This window comes from Solanum stenotomum, chromosome 6 (genome assembly GCF_019186545.1).
Source record: "Solanum stenotomum isolate F172 chromosome 6, ASM1918654v1, whole genome shotgun sequence".
Taxonomy (NCBI): Eukaryota; Viridiplantae; Streptophyta; class Magnoliopsida; order Solanales; family Solanaceae; genus Solanum; species Solanum stenotomum.
This window is the reverse complement of record NC_064287.1, coordinates 5,058,172-5,075,853: the sequence shown is the minus strand read 5'-3', so window position 1 is coordinate 5,075,853 and position 17,682 is coordinate 5,058,172. Positions and strand designations below refer to the sequence as shown.

The following is a 17,682-nucleotide window of genomic DNA, read 5'->3' as shown; positions in this document are numbered from 1 at the left end:
ATCACTTTCTGTGAACAGATTTTCGATTCCTTCCCCTATAGCATTTTGCATTGGAAAGACTGATATGAGTGAGACAATGATTTTGGAAAAGCTTTGCTTGATGGGGTGTCATGATCACAAACTTGGATTTCTCTATTTTGGTTGCAGAGGTTACAACTTTCTTAAGCTTTTCAAGGTTGGTTGAGATTATAACTTTCTCCACATTCAAATCTTCTTCGACACCCCTCCATGATTCGGCATGGGATTACTATTGACATTAGGAGTGGCAATCTGAAGAGTGACAACCTTTTGATCTATCAAATCTTGAATTTTATGCTTCAAGTTAATACAATCCTCAGTAATATACCCAGCACTTCTTGAATGGTAAGCACAATGAAGATCGGATCTATAAAGCTTGGAGTTGACATTGATATTTTTTGGATCAATTGTCTGTATCAGGCTAGCTGATTTCAATCTCTCAAAATATTGTGTTCGGCTCTCAACCAAAGGAGTAAAGACTATTGATGGTTTCTTCTCAAGATTTGGGTGAGGAGGATAGTAATTATTTCCTAGATGTGAAGGTCCTTGACGGTAGTTTGAAGGATTTTGGTGAGTTGGTGCTTGCGTTTGGAAATTTGGGTATTGTGGAGCTCGATAGCTAGGAGAGGTGTTTTGGTAGTGCAGATGTGGAATTTGGTAACTTGATTGGATATTTGAACAATTAACTGGTGGAACTTGGTAATATGGATGGGTATTTTTGTAATGTGGAGGTGGAGTTTGATAAACATGAGGTGGAATTTGGTAGCTCGGTGGTGGAGTTTGATAACCTGATTGGGTATAACAAGCTGGATATGAATTTTGTGGAGCTCGAGGATAACCTTTGTAAGGTGAGGATTTTCTGAAGTGTCCTTTTCCATCATATGCGTAGGAAATGGAAGACAGATACTCTCTCTTCTTTTTCAACAATCCTGAAGATTCGGTTGGGATGGCAACACGGGAAATCTTTCCGGTTTTAAGACCATCTTCGATTGCCGGTACCTTGACTATCTCCGCAAATTTTTCTTTAATAAGCAATATTATCATATCATAATACTCTGGTTCTTTAATGTGTATGAACACTTCAACGATCTCATTCTCAGACATGGGAGGTCTAACCCGAACGACCTCTTTCCTCTATCTATACGCATATTCACGATAGCTTTTAATGGATTTCTATTTGATCTTCTCTAAAGAATATCTATCAGGAACGATCTCCACATTGTAGGAGAACCGTTCGACGAAATCCTTAGCTAGAGCATTCCAACTAGACCACTGTTTTATCTCATGGGAAGTGAACCATTCTAGCGCAACCCCGTTCAAACTTCGGCTAAAGAGCCACTTAACAAAGCTTCATTTCTACCAACTCCTATGAGTTGGTCACAATAAGCTCTCAGATGAGCCAACGGATTTCCCGTTCCTTCAAAAGTGTCGAACTTCGGCACTTTGAACCCTTAAGGAAGGTCCAAGTTTGGATGGATGCCGAAATCTTCGTAATTGAATCCGGCGACCTCTGGATTATAATGCAACTCCTTCACAGCTTTCAAGATTTTCTCCTTTAGATTATGTTTGGATGACTCTTCTTTAGACCTCCACTTTTTTTCTTGTTCATCGTACTAATCAAGTTCGGAGCAGTTGACATAAGTCTCATTTGGGATTAAGATTTGGAAAGTAGGTCTTAGAGGAAAAAGTGGAGCGGTGGAAGGATTCTGGTAGGTAGAGGGGCTTGGTAATTTTGGGGGAATGTCTGAGGGTTGGTATGCTGATTTTGGAGATGGGGAAATGTTTGTGGATTGTTAACTTTTTGGCTTCGAAGTGGAGGACAAGCTTGCGAGTTGGTATTTTAAGGAGGAGGGAAGGTTTGAGGGTTGGTACTTTGAGGGTAAGGTGGCTTTTGGTAGGAAGCGGAGGCGTGATGGGGATTTGAGGCAGTTAGATCAATGATGGGGGGATTTTGAGCTGGGTTAGAGGGTGGGTTAATGAGATAGTATTCACTTGAATTCAGAGGAGAAAAGTAGAGCGGAGGTCTTTCATTGCCTGTAATGTTGGCAGTGGTACCTGTTGCATCAGTTGTGCGATCAACTCATTTTGTTCAGCGGTAGAGGGCTGGACTATAGCAATTTCGGTCAAGCCAATCTCTTCACTGTTGTTGACCATTGTGGCTTTTCCTTTTAGAAGACTTCGATTAGGGAAAGAATCTTTAGGAGCTTTGGACCTTGTAAAGTAAGGGTGTTCGGCCAGCTTATCAGCATAAATCAAATCTAAATACCTGACAAATGAAAAATAACTCAAAAGGTAAACGTGATAGTGCCTGAAAGGTGATAAATAGTACAATATATCACACATAGGTGTAAACACACAAGAGTTGCTTAATTTAAAGATAAACTGGTCCACCGGTATAGAGAAATAACTAAATAGACAGGAATTTGTCTATTTGACTTTGGGATTAGTGGATCAAAGAAGTCGACTTTCGTGGAGCCAAGGTCGTTTTGATACTTCTGATTTTCGATTGATTATAAAACTCCTGTCTCCTTGCAAGAGTTGGGAAAACATAATTTCTCAAAAATGGGGATCGAGCCTTGAAAGGCTGCCTACGTATCTCACGAGGGAGAATTTAGGTCCTACGTAGTTTGACTCTTGAGTCTCTTTCGATTTGAGATGATGAATCTTTTTTTGATATGAGCGAGTAAGATTTGAAAAAAAATGAAATTCGAATTTTGTTGGGAAACTAAAGACTCCAAAAGTATTTGGACGCATTTTTGATAGTGACTTGATATTTGTGCTTAGGGGTTTCTAGAAAATTTCCAAAGAGAGTTTGCTAGAATATCTCCAACTAAAGCAACATAATCACACAAGCAGTTATAACACATAAACAGTTATTACACATTCTAAACAGATATGTGACCCTTTTGCGCCAAATGTAGGTCTAACGATTTGAGGGATGTATACGTCATTTGAAACATTCCATTGCCCCAAAACCCCAAATTTATACAAGTTTTACGAATAAACTGAATGGGGGTACATAATAGGGGAAATGAGATACAAAATAATCAATCCCGCGCATGGTACAATCCTAAACTATGCCTCCATGAAAAGTACTTTGATCTTGAACTTCTTTCCATCTCCGAATTGGATGGAATGGTAACTTAATCCATCTTCGACTCGAACAAACTATTAAACTCCCTACCTCAAGAGACATTGGTTTGTCAAACAGAGTATGCATCCTTCAAATTTAAACATATAAATATCATTGTCCATTTAGGTCGTGGGCCGTTTTGAACTCAAGGTAGTCTTTCTAATGTGCCCAACACGCCTTGGGTGTAGGGTCATCTTAGGCCAATGCGCTAAATTTTGAGATTGAGTTTGACTCTACACTAGTTTGACTAGGAGTGGGATTTTTTGTAGTGGATCGGTGACCCAAGTGGACAACTAGGGAAGGGATAGTTAACGACCATTGACTATCCAGTAGCCAACTACATTTGTCAGGGTGCCCTGAGAACAATTTGGATAACGAACGACTGTGGCTCGCATAATCGTCCTTTAAGTGGAAAATAAAAATAAGTGTTGTTTGATGGAATATATGTCATGCCATGAATGCTAACAACTCAAAATTGCGGAAATTTAAACAAATATGCAAATAAATAAATAAACATTAGCCAAACAAATTAATTTTAAGGTTAGAACTTAATTCAAGTCCTCAGTAGAGTCGTCATTCTGTTTTAAAAAGAAACGAGGTTTTAAGAGTCGCCACTTACTAATTTCAAAAGATTAAAACAGTAAATCAATTGAAAAAGGCTTCGGGGTTCATATTAGAATTACGGGAAGGGTTTGAAAGCAGTCAAAATACCGGCTAACACACGGTTATCCGGTAATTAACTATTTGACTAATTGATTCTAAAATAAAAGCAAACTTTGTTTTAAAGAAACAACAATTTAAGACTTGAAATTATTTTTTTTTAAAAGGGAAAGGGGGATAGAATAAGAATATTATTTAAATACTAGATATTCTAAAGTCAAATAAAATATGCTTATTTATTTTTAAAAATATGGTTGGTTCATCTTTTGGGAATTGAATTAAGGAACCTGAAAATTAATTTAGCAAGTAAACAATTGAACAAATATGAAAAATGGATAAAATAAAGAGAGAGAGGGTGTTGGGTATTGTCGTTGGAATTTGGTATTGCTGTTGCTGATATGTATTGTTGTAATGGGTTAGGCTGAGTTAATGAAAGATATGGGCCTGGAATGGGCTGAAAATTGGTCCCAATTAAGGTTTAAGAGTTGAGTAAAAAAATGCCTTGTATTGAATTTAAGACTTGGCCACACAGATTGTGATTATAGCCATTGGAAATTACAAACGTAGCCGATTTGAATTCATTTGGTAAATTTGACTAGTAACTAAATAAGATGAATTAATATAATTAAACCAACGAGCTTCTTAATCTTAATGAAATAGAATAATTAACTTAATTATAAATTAATTAACTCAAAAATATAAACTACTATTAATTAATTAAACTGATTAATCAAATATTTAAATAAAACTAAAAAAAATTTATGACGATTTTCGAACATTCACAAAATGTACTAATTATATAAAACACATATATTATTCAAAAAATTATAAAAATGACAACTATTTAAAATAACTTGCAAACTATTTTTGAAATTTTATATAACTAATTATTTTAAATCGTTTAAAAATTAAAGAAGCTCGATGATTAATCTATATTATGGAGGTCCTAAATTGGGTATCAACAGACCAAATTATGAATTTAATCACATGAGTATATAGCTAAGACATTAAAGAAACCGTACGATTTTACGGAATCAAATTCGGGCAAGTAGAACTTCCAAAACTGATCTTAGCGTGAACGGGTATTTTCCAACTGTCATGGGTTGAATGTGTGTTATGAAATTGAAACTCTTAATTTAACTCTATGTTTCCGTGCAAACCGCTAGGCCGGGATTATTTCCGCCAGTGGCGGACCTAGGATTTTCGTTCAGGGGGTTCAAAAAATAAAAGTATAAACGTGTAAATAAGCCAACAAAATAAAATTTCAAAAAAGTAGTAGTATATAGTTTATAGGTACAAAAAATTAGTTTCGTTACAAGATATCCGAAACTAACATGTGTGATTACAGTGAAACAAAAAGTTAGCCTTTTACAATATGTCAATCTAGAACTAGGATGCTAAGTAGAGCAAAAAACGGAGCTAACTAGAACAAAAAAAAATTAGCACTTCATAATGTCTCACTCTAGGACTAGAGTGCTAACTACAAACTCTAAAAAGAGGTCAGTGCTAGTACTTCTCAAGCACGTTTACAATACTATTTAACGAGGTTTCATTGCTTGAAAAGACAAAATAATATCATCCGTTGAAACATCTTTAAACACATCCTTCTCCATAAAAGGAACCATGCAACCACTCAAGAAGTCATCATTCATTCGACTTCGCAACTTATTCATAATAAATTCGTTCCTGAAAAAACTCTTTCAACGGACGTAGTGGCAACTGGCATAAGCAAAGCGAATTTCACCAAACGAAATACAAGAGGATAACATGAATGTTTTTTTGTCTGAACCAATCTTTTTGAAAGATCACAAATCCCATGTAAATCAGAGAACCTTTTATCGCTATCACGGACATCAATAATGTAGTTTGCTAGTTGATTTCAAGTGCACACATGCTAAGTTCATCAAAGTCATCAAGATATAATGTAATTTGCTAGTTGATTCTCAAGTGTACACATCAATAATGTAATTTGCTAGGTGATTCTCAAGTGCACACATGCTAAGTTCATCAAAGTCATCAGGATATAATTAAGTCATTCTCATTATTTACTGGATATCAAAACTTGAAAATGAGTCTACCGGATTCAAACAAGCAACTCCATAAAGCAACTTGGTTGTCACCTCATCAAAACGATCATTAAGTTCTTGCAATTGCCAATGAATTATTTTACAAAATACTTCAACACGATAATGATGAAAAATAGTATAATCAGCAGATTTACGCCGTGATCTTCCAGAATTAACATACGACTCATCAAAATTAGGCACCACAATATTATACTTGATATAAAATGCAGACATCTCGACAACAAATAAATCCCATTTTTTATTTTTCCTCAACTTTTGTAGCCTTCTCTTGGCCACTTTAACAAGTAGCTTGGCATTTGCAATATCTTGCTCCTTCTTTTGTAAACATGTACTAAAATCATTAGTAATTCCTAAAACTTCTTTCATCAAATGCAACATGAATGTAACCTCATAAGTTTGAGCAATTCTGATATATTCTGTTGCCCTGAATCTTTCATCCATAGAATGTGCAGTTTCAACAATATTATCAAGAATGTCCATAATTGTACTAAACTTGAGAATAAAACAATTAAAAGATTTGAAGTGAGATCCCCAACGAGTATCGCAAGCTTTAGAAATACCAACTTCTTGATGCAAGCCTCTATCCATTTTAAGCTCACCCATATCAAAAGCTTCTTGAATTTTTTCTTTTGAGATTCTCGATAATCATCCATACGTTTATAAGAAGCCGCCAAAACATTAAAAATATTTGAAACCAAATGAACAAGTTCTACAACTTGAAGACATCTTTTAGAAACACCAACAAGAGTTAATTGAAGTTGATGAGCAAAACAATATATGAAATAAGCTGATCTACTTTCTTTCTTAATCAACATTGTAAGGCCATTAATATCACCTTGCATATTACTTGCTCCATCATAGCATTGTCCATGCACATAAGATAGACTCAAGGAATGTTGAGAAAGTAAATTGGCAATTGTTTCTTTTAGAGATAAAGCACTGGTATTTTTAACATGAACAATGTCAAGAAGTCTCTCCATCACAATTCCTCTTCTATCAACATATCGTAAAACAACAACCATTTGATCCTTGCATGAAATATCAAAAGATTCATCAACCAATAAGGAAAAATAATCACCATTTAGTTCCTTTATGATGCCCTTAATTGTTTCAATCTTGCAAGCAATTACAATATCTTTTTGAATCTTTGGACAAATCATTTGGTCATTTTGAGGAGCATTTTCAATACAAACTTACGAACTTCATTACATTTTTGAGCATAAAATGAAAGAATCTCAAGAAAATTACCTCTGTTAAGTGATAATTTAGATTCATCATGACCTCGAAATGCCAAGCCTTGTTTCACAAGAAGTCTTACTACATCAATTGAAGCTGCTAAGCGGATTCGATACCCATGCTTATCTTGATTAAGTTGTTTCTCAAATGAAGCATGTATGGATTGTTGTTGTCGCATTAGATCTTCACATTTCCTTTTTGACTGATTGTGAATGCTAGTATGCCCACCAACATGTGTTTGCAAACTAGCCTTATTATGCGAACTTCTAAACCCCACACTCGAAAATGTTTCACATCTGCATTGAAGATTGTTATTTTGCTTGAATAAATAACAATACAAACAAAAGGTTGCATCTTCACTTATACTATACTCTTACCAATCAAGAAATTCATCAAACCATTTATGATTAAAACGTCGCATATCTCCAAAAATATTTGTTTGTGGAAACTCTCTTAATAGAGGTTGACAAGGTTTTTTTTTTGGAGATAAGCTCTTCTAATAGCGTCACAATGATTTGGATGAAATTCCAAGATTTGAGTTATTTCACTTGGATCAGCCTTTAAAGAACTTAGATCAAATTATTGAGAAGAATGTGATGGTACTTCCAAATGATTAGCATTTTCTTCCCGGTTAGGTTGATTTTGAGCAATAAAACTTGAATTTGATACTTTAAAAAAGTACTTCTCCATTGACTATGAATCTATACAAAATAGTTAAATTGTTAAATGCATTAAAGATAATATTTTACAAATTACATTAGATATTACCATCAAAATTCAAATGGTTCATCAATCTAGTTACGACTATCTAAGAAAGAATAGAAAAAAACAATTAAAAAAATTTCACAATTTAAAATGAAGATAGTCAATATTCAATCAAGAAAGACAAACTTTTCAAGAAAATGGAGAGGAGAGCTTACCTTGGAGAAAAGACAAACAGTCAACTCTTTTGATTTTAGCTTTGAGCCTCCACTTCAAATAATCAGAGATACTACAAGTCTACAACCTTAAAAAATAAAGACCCATTTAATTTCTTGAAAATTGAAAGAAAAGAAGAAGAAGAGAAAAGGGCTTTTACCTTTTAAGCAATAAGCATGAGTTTTGATTTTCCATTTCGAATTGAATGTGAGATTCAAGCATGAAGTATCAAGTATGAAACAATCAAGATAGAATATTATGGGAGATGATTTTAATATGTGGTTTTAAGTGTTGGGAAGAGTTAAGGAAGTGATTTAGGGATTTAAAAAGTGAAAAAGTTATTAGCTTTTAGGAATGGGAGTATAGGACCCTTGAATATTTTGGGTTATTTTAGCACGTTTTATTAAAAAAAAAAAAGGGTGAAAATCGGAACTGGAACTAAAAAAAAAAACTGAAAGTAAAAAATTAAAAAATAAAACGCTAACCCAAGGATTCGAATCCTAGACATCACGCTTAATTTTGAAGGGAGCTGCCGCTGGGCTATCCCTTTCACCTTGTCTTTGAGGGGGTTCAAAATATATATATCCACATAAATCCAGAAAATTCACCTTATATATACAATGTAATTTTTTATCGAGGGGGTTCGGGTGAACACGTGGGTCCGCCCCTGATTTCAGCTAGGGCGGGGCCGCTGTGGCGGGATGTGGCCGTCATAGCGGGACAGACGCGACTTAAGTCTGAAATAAACCCCAAAACGTTATTATTCTGCAACATTCGATCTTGAGAGCTAAGGAACGACCCACATATACTTCTTGAAGGTTTTCCACCTCTTCTGGCACCAAAGGTAAGGTTTTTACTCCCTGAATCCATTTTTCGATCCGTAGAACTTAGTTTCTTGGGTAATTATCGATGGGAGAGGGTTTTGATCTGGGAATTATGGTGGGAAAAGCCTTAATCTGGGTATGAGGATCAACGGTTTGGCCTAGGGTTGATATTATTGATTATAATCCGGGTAATTAGGTCTTGTTTATTGATCCTCGCGCTATATTGATTGTTTGTAGACCAAGAACAAGTGAAAAGGATCCGGAAAGGGAAGAATCAAGTTTCTTAGGGGATTCAAGTTTTGTTCGAGATAGGTGATGGTTGTGATTTCATGTTGGTGTGATGTATGTTAGTAATTATTTCATCTTAATGTATGTATGTATGCGAATGTTGCATTTTTTATCACACTAATCGTAAATAAGTATGATTGAATAATTGTATGCCATGAATCAACACTTGATTGTACGATTATGAGAATGTACATTGTGATTGTGATTGTGATTGTGACTTGTTGAATGGATCAGGTGTTACGTTTCAACACACTAACTTGGATTGGGTGCCATGTTCCAGCGCATATATGGGATCGAGTGTCACGTCCGACACATTAACTTGGATCGGGTACCACGTACCGGTACACTAATAGTTTGGGTGTGGGTTCCATGTGAAGACCATTGAATTAGGTTCCATAAGAGGACCATTGACTTGTCATATATACTTGTTATTGAGAATGTGGAATTGTACATTGCTCCTGAAATGATAACTTATATATATATATATATATTCTGTATATGCGTGTTTTACTTTGTTGTGACTGCTTATATACATTTCGCTTACTGGAATAGCCGTGTGATCCGACCAGTACACTATGGTTGTGTACTAATACTGCACTTGTTTGTTCTTTGTTGTGTACAGGGCATCTTCAGGGAGCTATTGATAGACCTCAGCTAGGTGACTATTGAGCGTGACCGAATTCAAGGGTGAGCCAGTTCTTTCAGGCTGTCATGGATCTCTCTTGTTTAAGTTCACTCTTTTCAGACTTACACACAATTTGTTTAAGGTGTATTGTTTTGATACTTCTTATGTTGGGTTGGGGTTGTGCCTCTTTCTTAGACTTGTTGCACTTTAGATGTTTTGGTACAATGACTTTCAGGTTCTAAGGGTTGTTCTTCCGCATTAGTTTGGCCATTTTATTTAAACCTTTGGAGTTTATCAGAACTCTATATAATTTCTGCATTTAAACTTGCTTCTGTATCTTTAAATGCGTAGTATCTTGGTTAAAGCTGCTTAGTTGTGTTGTAGTATGGTTCTCCCACCGGAGTGTTAGTGTGGGTGCCAATCATGATGGTCTGGGTCGTGACATTTACAAAAAAAAACAAAAAATAGGTTCTTTGAGTTGTTTAACATTTTAGCTAGTATTTTATTTTTGACTATTTTTAAAAGAAAAAAAAGTAAACTCAATGGTATGTTACAACACATAATTCATCCCTATCCCTACCTAAACATATTCCATTTGGGGAGTGAATATTTCATTTTTTTCTTTCCAAGATTTTTCGAAATTTGTAGGGGTGTTTTGGGGAAGGGTTGGTAAAAATTAAATGGCACACCTTACCCTCAAAACCTAGCATTATAAAGCCACAATGATGAGGGGTAAAAAGGGGGCACAATTTTCTTAATCGCCACTTTGATCTCCAAAACCCTAGTTTCTTTTCCGGTCTTCTCCGATCTTTTTCGGCCTAATAGATCTATATTTTCCGGTAATTGTTATGATTTCAGTCAATCGTCTACTCAAATTAGATTCAAATGAGATTTAAAATAAGGCATGTTTGCATTTTTTCACTTTCAGATACTCTATAAAGAGAGGGGTATATAGTAGCAATGAAAATGATATCTCACATGAATTGCCATGGATAGCCACCCAAACCTCTATCCTATCTGTTTTCAACACCTCTAATCTCGTATAGACAACGAGATACCTTCCATATAGACCAAATTTTCTCTCACTCATTTAATTTTGATCAATGAAGTCAAGGGGTATCAGCCGTATTTCTTGTCCTAATTTTGGTTGATGTGAAGCTTCAATTTCAGATCTTCTTTTCAAGTCTAGTTTAAGCTTAGCATTTTTGACTGACGCTTGATTTATAAATCTTTGGTGGAGACTCTAAGTTAATTGAAAGCTTCTATTGAAGGTATATTTCTTTCCTTAATCTTTATTTTTGTATCATTGCATTTTTATTTTCATTTTCTTGGAATCACTTTATTTCTTTTTGTTACCTCATTACTCATTGTTTGATTATTTATCGATAAGTTCTATTTTTTGTTAATTATTTGATGCCACATGCTTTGAACAGTAAACTATAACATAATATTTAGTTTGCATATAAAATTTAGACTTATACGGTAGGTGAAGTTAGGATTTCACTTACCAAAGGTCTAGGGTTCTATTCTACTTATTCACAATTTCTTTACACTAAATTCGCTACTTGCAGTTAAAAAAAGTTTTAAGAAAATACAACCCACAACAGGCCTGAACTTGCATCCCCAAGGCAGTAAACCTAAGCTTTGGGATCTCAATGGGGTTGTTTTGCAAACATTAAGATGCGTCGAACATTAGACGAACTTAGATAGAATTAATTTTTGTTTGAGAAAATACACAAAGTCCCCATTAAATTAATACATATTTTTTAAGAAGACACCTAAACTTTGTGGGGGGGGGGGGGGGGGGGGNGAGGGTTCTATGATCTCCTAAACGATTTTATATTGGTATTAATATGCCATTTATGGCCATCTCGCAGCGAAAGTGTAGCTCACTCTCTCAAGGAGAGTGAGAGAGATGAACTAAGGAAATTTTTTATTTTTTTCTTTTTATTATACTTTTTCATTTTTATATTCCTTTTCTATTTTTCAAATTTTATTTTCTATTCGATTTTTGTTTCTCCGATCTTCTTTGATGACATTGCTAGTTATTTTCATCGTAGTGCTTGATTTTTTAAATAGGAATGATGAGAAGGTAATAAAAAATGATAAGAAAAAACAAAGAGGGAGATGGCAACTCTTGACCACCAATTTTTCGGTGAAAAACATTTTTCGACGACTAAGATATGCTTTTTGAACTGCGTTGATGATGAATTTCGTTATTGGTGTTTAATTTTTTCAATTAGATGATGAAAAGATAATAAAAGTCAGAAAAAATGAAGAGGACTGCTAGTCACCATTTTATCCCGTGAAAAATCATTTTTACGGCGATAAAAAATGACATTTTCCCTCCACTTCTATGGTCCACTCAGAACAATTTTAATTGATGTGAACTTGAAATAATCACAAATTAGATTTCATAAAAATGGCACCCATCTTGCTTAATCGTTTGTCACTTTTCCCTTTCTTTTTCTATTTGTGTTTGAGAGGATTAAGGAAAGGGAAGAAGCAGGTGGGGCGAGGGGAGGGTTCTGAATTTATATTTTTCTTTCATAAAAATTAGTCTTTTTCTCTTTTCATTTTTTAAATTTATGGTATTTTAACACGTGACAATCAAGGATTGGCGTGTGACCTCACTTCCTTTGTTAAAAGTGGGGCAGATAAAAAAAATGAAGCAATAGTATTGTTTTAAAATTATCCAGGGGATCATAGGACCACCCCAAAGTTTAAGTGTCTTTTTTAAAAATAGGTACTAATTTAATGGGGACTTTATGTATTTTCTCTTTTTGTTTCGATTAGGAATGCGGTTACACATTTTTGGACACTTAGAAGAAATTTAAGGATGCGGTCATGCACCTTGGCCAACTTGTTCTAATAATTACTTTTCATCAATTCAAATCAAGATGTGTAGATAGAGCTTGATGTGATACACAGGAGAGAAGAAAACAATTATACTTCTAAAACGGTATTGTGTCAAAATAAAAAATATAGTCACACATCATCTCGGTTGAGACCCATAAAGTTCAATAATAAAATTACAAGCAAATCATGGCTTGTGCATTTTATCCAAAATTATAATAAGTTGAGTAGGATGTCTATAAAACGATCATGCTAGAACCATGTGACTCGAGAGATGTCTTATAACTTCTCCTCAGTTAACAAAATTTCTTATCTGCTCTTTTATTTTTATAGACCAAAATACAGAGTGAAAGTCTGTTGATTAGGGAATAAAAATGTGACTTGGAATATCATAATTCAATTTTAAGTGGTAATTCTAAATAAATAAAATAATATCTTTTCAATATCATCACTTCTATTGAAAAAACTCTTATTTCTCTTAAATAAAAGCTGCATTGTGAAGGGGAAGATAAGTTGTGATAGCTCCATTTTGAGAGTAAGAAAAAGTACAACTATAAGTTTATTGAGGTCTTGTAAAATTGTTGTAAAGGCTAAGATTAGATTTTGCATAAAAAATTTCTTTTAAGATAATAGGTATCGAGAGGAATGATGTTTCTTAAGGATCATTTAGAAATATCACTCCTCTAAATTCGTGCCATCCTTATCAGTGAGTCTCTTTCCCTAGTTTTGTTTCTACTTGATGAAAAATACAAGTGAAGCCTTTTTCTTTACCTAAATTTAGAACATGAACACCAATATAATCATCATAGTCGGACAAGACCTCAACAAACTTGTAGTTGTACTTTTTCTTAGTCTTAAAGATAGAGTTGTCACACCCTTCTTTTGTTTGGGGGTGCGCCTTTTATTTAAGAAAAACAAAAGGATTTTACAATAAAAGTGATCATGATATGATAAAGGTTATTTTGTTTATTCAGAATTGTCACTTAGAATTGAGTTATACTGTTACAAGTCACATTTTCAGTCCCTAATAAAAAATGACTTCTTTATTTTTGATCTAGAAAAACAAACGTCAAGTAAGAAATTTTGTTGACTAAAGAAAAATATATAAGATACCCCTCAGTCCTTGAGTCTTGTGGTTCTAATACAAATGCTTTTATCAACTTGGAATCAACTTAATATAATTTTGGATAAATTGCATAAGCCGTGTTTTGTTCGAACTTTTTATTATTAAACTTTTATGGATCTTAACCTAGATGTGTAACTGTATTATTTTTTGGTCTTTGCATACACCACCTTAGAAGCATAGCTACTTTCTTTGCTTGTGAATCATCCACCCACAGATGTTCTCCCATGTAATATTTTTTGTGTAAAAAAAGCATGCCCTCTGCTTACACGATTACTAGTTTTTGGACACGTGTGTTTCACGACGTATGTTCCAGATTAAATTAATTAAAGAAGTCTAATAGAGAAAATACAAAATAATAAACAAAGAAAAAAATACAACATACACAATACACTTTCTTCTTAAGACATTAATCATGCTAATATAGATGGAAAAAAGAAGGCGGAATGACCTGAGAAACCCTTGTACTTGGCTCCGTTTGTAAGTTAGACCCTTATACTTGTGACTTTATCAATTGAACCCTTAAACTCACTAAAATACAATATTTTAACCCCTTTTCTCATCCTACGTGTGTGCGTGTAGTATGCCCGTCTACACATGAAATTCCACGTCATTTACATGTCATTTTCAATGACACATAAGAGTTATTAAAAATAAAATAAAAATAAAATGCTACATTTGCATATTAAAATTTGAACATTATTTCTCCATATTTGCTCCCAAATTGAGCACCAAATTCATGTCAAATGGGTGAATTTATTATCTAATTGACTTGAATTTCACGTTGTATGTTCACAAACACAAACCCAATAAATCGCCAATACAACTTTGAATTTATTTCATAAATTCACAAAACTCATTTATTATTTTTGAAGCTTCTTCAAGTTTATCAATGAAGTTTTTTATCTTTTAATACCCACCATCACCCACTCTTCACATTAACTCATATAAAATTAAAAAATATTCACGAAATTGAAAATTTTTGTGGGTGGAAATGTGACAAAACGAAAAGGACTAGGGCAGATGTTGGTTTGCAGCAAATGAAGGAAATTTTGCAAAAGTATTTGGAGATGGGGCACTGATGCGGGGGCATTAAGAAGAAGAAGAGTACAAAAATGGTGGGTGGATCCAAAGAAGAAGGAAAGGAGTGGAATGAGAAGAAATATAGACTCACTCGCTTTAATACGCATGAAATCACGTATTATTCCAAGTCAATAATATTACTGTCACATGTGTTTGATCAATGGTCAGAGGTATTTAAAATATTGTGTTTCAATAAGTTTAAGGATTCAATCGACAAAGTCGTTAGTACAAGGGTCCAACTTACAAATGGAGCCAAGTAGAAGAGTCTCCCAGGTCATTCCGCCAAAAAAGAAATGCCTAATAAGTGCATAATTTTTCGAGTACTTGTTGACACCTTCTCTTATAACCAATCAAAATTCAAGAGTCTTTTTTATCGAGTCAAACTAAAGCTGTAAAACATGAATCAGATAGTACGATAATGTTGTAAGGCTTCACTACTTTAAGTATAGAATGAATAGAATAACCTTGGATAGGAGTGAAACAAAAAAATGAATTTATATAGATAAATATGGAGGAATACCAAATAACATTTTAAAGTTTTAAATTAAATATTTGAAGGTTTTGAATGTGAAAAGTATGAGGGTTAAAAATATTAAAAGTATCAATTGAATAAATAATTAGATATGAGTTATGAAGGAAAGATAAAAATATATGTCCATTCATTTATTTCTTTTAATGCAGTATTCAATTAACAAAAAATGGCTATCAAGATACAATAGCATGAATTTGGTGTATACATAAAACAATTTTTTCAACCTTTTAAATTATCTGCGCATGCTAAAATGAAACTGGTTAGATGCATTTGTTTGACTCTTGTGTTTACCAGAAAATATATGTCCATTCATTTATTTCTTTTAATGCATTATTCAATTAAAAAAAATGGCTATCAAGATACAATATAATGAATTTGGTGTATACATAAAACAATTTTTTCAATCTTTTAAATTGGCAAAATACATATATTGGACCCTAAACTTGATTTCAAATTTTAACTTTGACCTCCAACATTCATAGTGCACAAATAGGCACTTTAACTATCCTACCTTTACATAAATAAACACATGATTTTCGGAGCCAAAGAGCGTGAAATGCAAACGCTCCCACGTGTATTAGTGAGTCACTCAATGGCTGCCAACTAATTAAATATTTTACACGTCCATTTTAGAACTAAAAAAATCAAAATTAATTTTAATTTATATACAAGAATCAAAATTAATTCCTCCTAATGGTTGGCTTCTTGGTTTAGGTGTTTGTGGTTGTTGGGTCTGTTTTCATGAGGTTTGAGGGGTCATTTGGTTGCTGTTTTGTGTCTGGTTCGAGCTGCTGGTTGCAGCAGTGTTGTTTCGTGATGATTCTCGCGGGAGATGACGGATCTGATGGGTTTGGGGTCGGGTATTTGGTGGGTTTAGCGAGCTCGAAGCTCGTTCACTTCATGGGTTGTGCTCCGGTGTGGAGGAAGAAGGAGAACAGCTGGGTTGGAGTTAGGAGCTGCTGGCTGTTTGAGGTTGAAGCCGGCTCGCTGGTGGTGGCATGAGCGGAGAGGAGAAGAAGAAAATGAATGGAGGTTTTGGGTGGTTTCAAATGGTGTTTACTGGCCGGAAAAGGGAGGTTTTTACTGTTGTGGGACTCGAAAATTACTCCTAACTCGCTCAAAATATGTGCACATCACGCGTTTTGCCAAGTAGGATTCGCGTGTTTATTTATTAAAAGATTGGATAGTTAAAGTGTCTGTTTGTGCACTATGAAAGTTGGAGGTCAAAGTTAAAATTTGAAGCCAAGTTTAGGGTTCAATATATGTATTATGCCTTTTAAATTCTTTGCGCATGCTAAAATGAAACTGGTTAGATGCATTTGTTTGACTCTTGTGCTTACCAGAAGAAAACCAAAAGTTTTTAGTATTGATTGTATTATTTTTAAAAGCTAGTGATATTGTATTTGTGTTCATATAATAATAATATTTAATATTTAATTGATTAGATATTTTCAAATATTTTTTATTTGTATAGGGGTAAAATAATAATACAACTTCTTACTTTATTTATTCTCATTCTTAATAATATATGGTATAATGATGATGATATGTGATATTATATGATATGATCTTCCTCTGTCATTGAGTAATATAGAATAGAGAGGAATTTTTTGGTTAGGCTCAAGTATGATAGTGGGAGTAAAAATTATAGCCACTGTGAGTGCTTGTGACAATTTCAGGAGTTTGTTACACAAAGGATAGGAACAAATCTTGCACATTTGATTGGTGTAGACATGTGGTTTTTTACCCTCGTCGAGTTAAAACTTTTTTTTAGTTTTAAAGTTTTATTTAAGTCCAATCTTTAGTTTACCTTTTATATCATTTTTACTAGGTTTTATTTGATAAATTCAGAAACCACAGAAATAGTCGTACTTTTAAAATAATATTTTTGTTTAATGATTCACGAGGCAAAGAAAATTTACAAAAGAAAAATGGTCTTTGAGTTTTCTTATTTAACATTTTAGCTAGTATTTTATTTTTGGCTATTTTCAAAAGAAAAAAGAGAAGACTTAATGGTATGTTATAGAGCCGTCAATATGGGCTAGGACTGTTGGACCGGTCTGATCTAATTCGTGATTTAATAGGGTTGAGCTAAGATTTTTGGAGCCCATTAAAACAAAAAACCTTTTAGCCTAGTAGGGATAAGCCTACTGGTGTGTGGGGCTTGAGCAATATGAGTTAGGCTGACCCGTGGGCTAAATAAAATAATAATTAAAAAATAAATTTCACGATCCAAAAATCAAGATCATGATGACATACATGATGAAATACACCCCGAGAACCCAATTGGTGTGTAATC

General features: G+C 33.9%; 1 protein-coding gene across 1 annotated transcript; it reads right to left on the bottom strand.

Annotated features, from left to right (window-relative positions):
- Positions 1 to 1,469: 1,469 nt before the first annotated feature.
- Positions 1,470 to 7,058, bottom strand: LOC125868415 (uncharacterized). The gene is made up of 4 exons (XM_049549072.1): positions 6,498 to 7,058; positions 5,861 to 6,390; positions 2,074 to 2,284; positions 1,470 to 1,631 (listed from the first exon to the last, which is right to left on the bottom strand). The coding sequence occupies exons 1-4, from the start codon at positions 7,056 to 7,058 to the stop codon at positions 1,470 to 1,472; spliced, it is 1,464 nt and encodes a 487-aa protein (XP_049405029.1).
- Positions 7,059 to 17,682: the final 10,624 nt, after the last annotated feature.

What these genes read in the sequence shown, in the direction of transcription:
- LOC125868415 (XM_049549072.1), bottom strand. Translation starts at nt 7,058, where the DNA reads ATGATTTGTCCAAAGATTCAAAAAGATATTGTAATTGCTTGCAAGATT. An exon ending in TTTTCAAGTTTTGATATCCA is followed by an intron (nt 2,285 to 5,860) that starts GTAAATAATGAG and finishes TTCATTTGTCAG; the next exon opens with GTATTTAGATTTGATTTATG. An exon ending in TCGCACAACTGATGCAACAG is followed by an intron (nt 1,632 to 2,073) that starts GTACCACTGCCA and finishes GAACTTGATTAG; the next exon opens with TACGATGAACAAGAAAAAAA.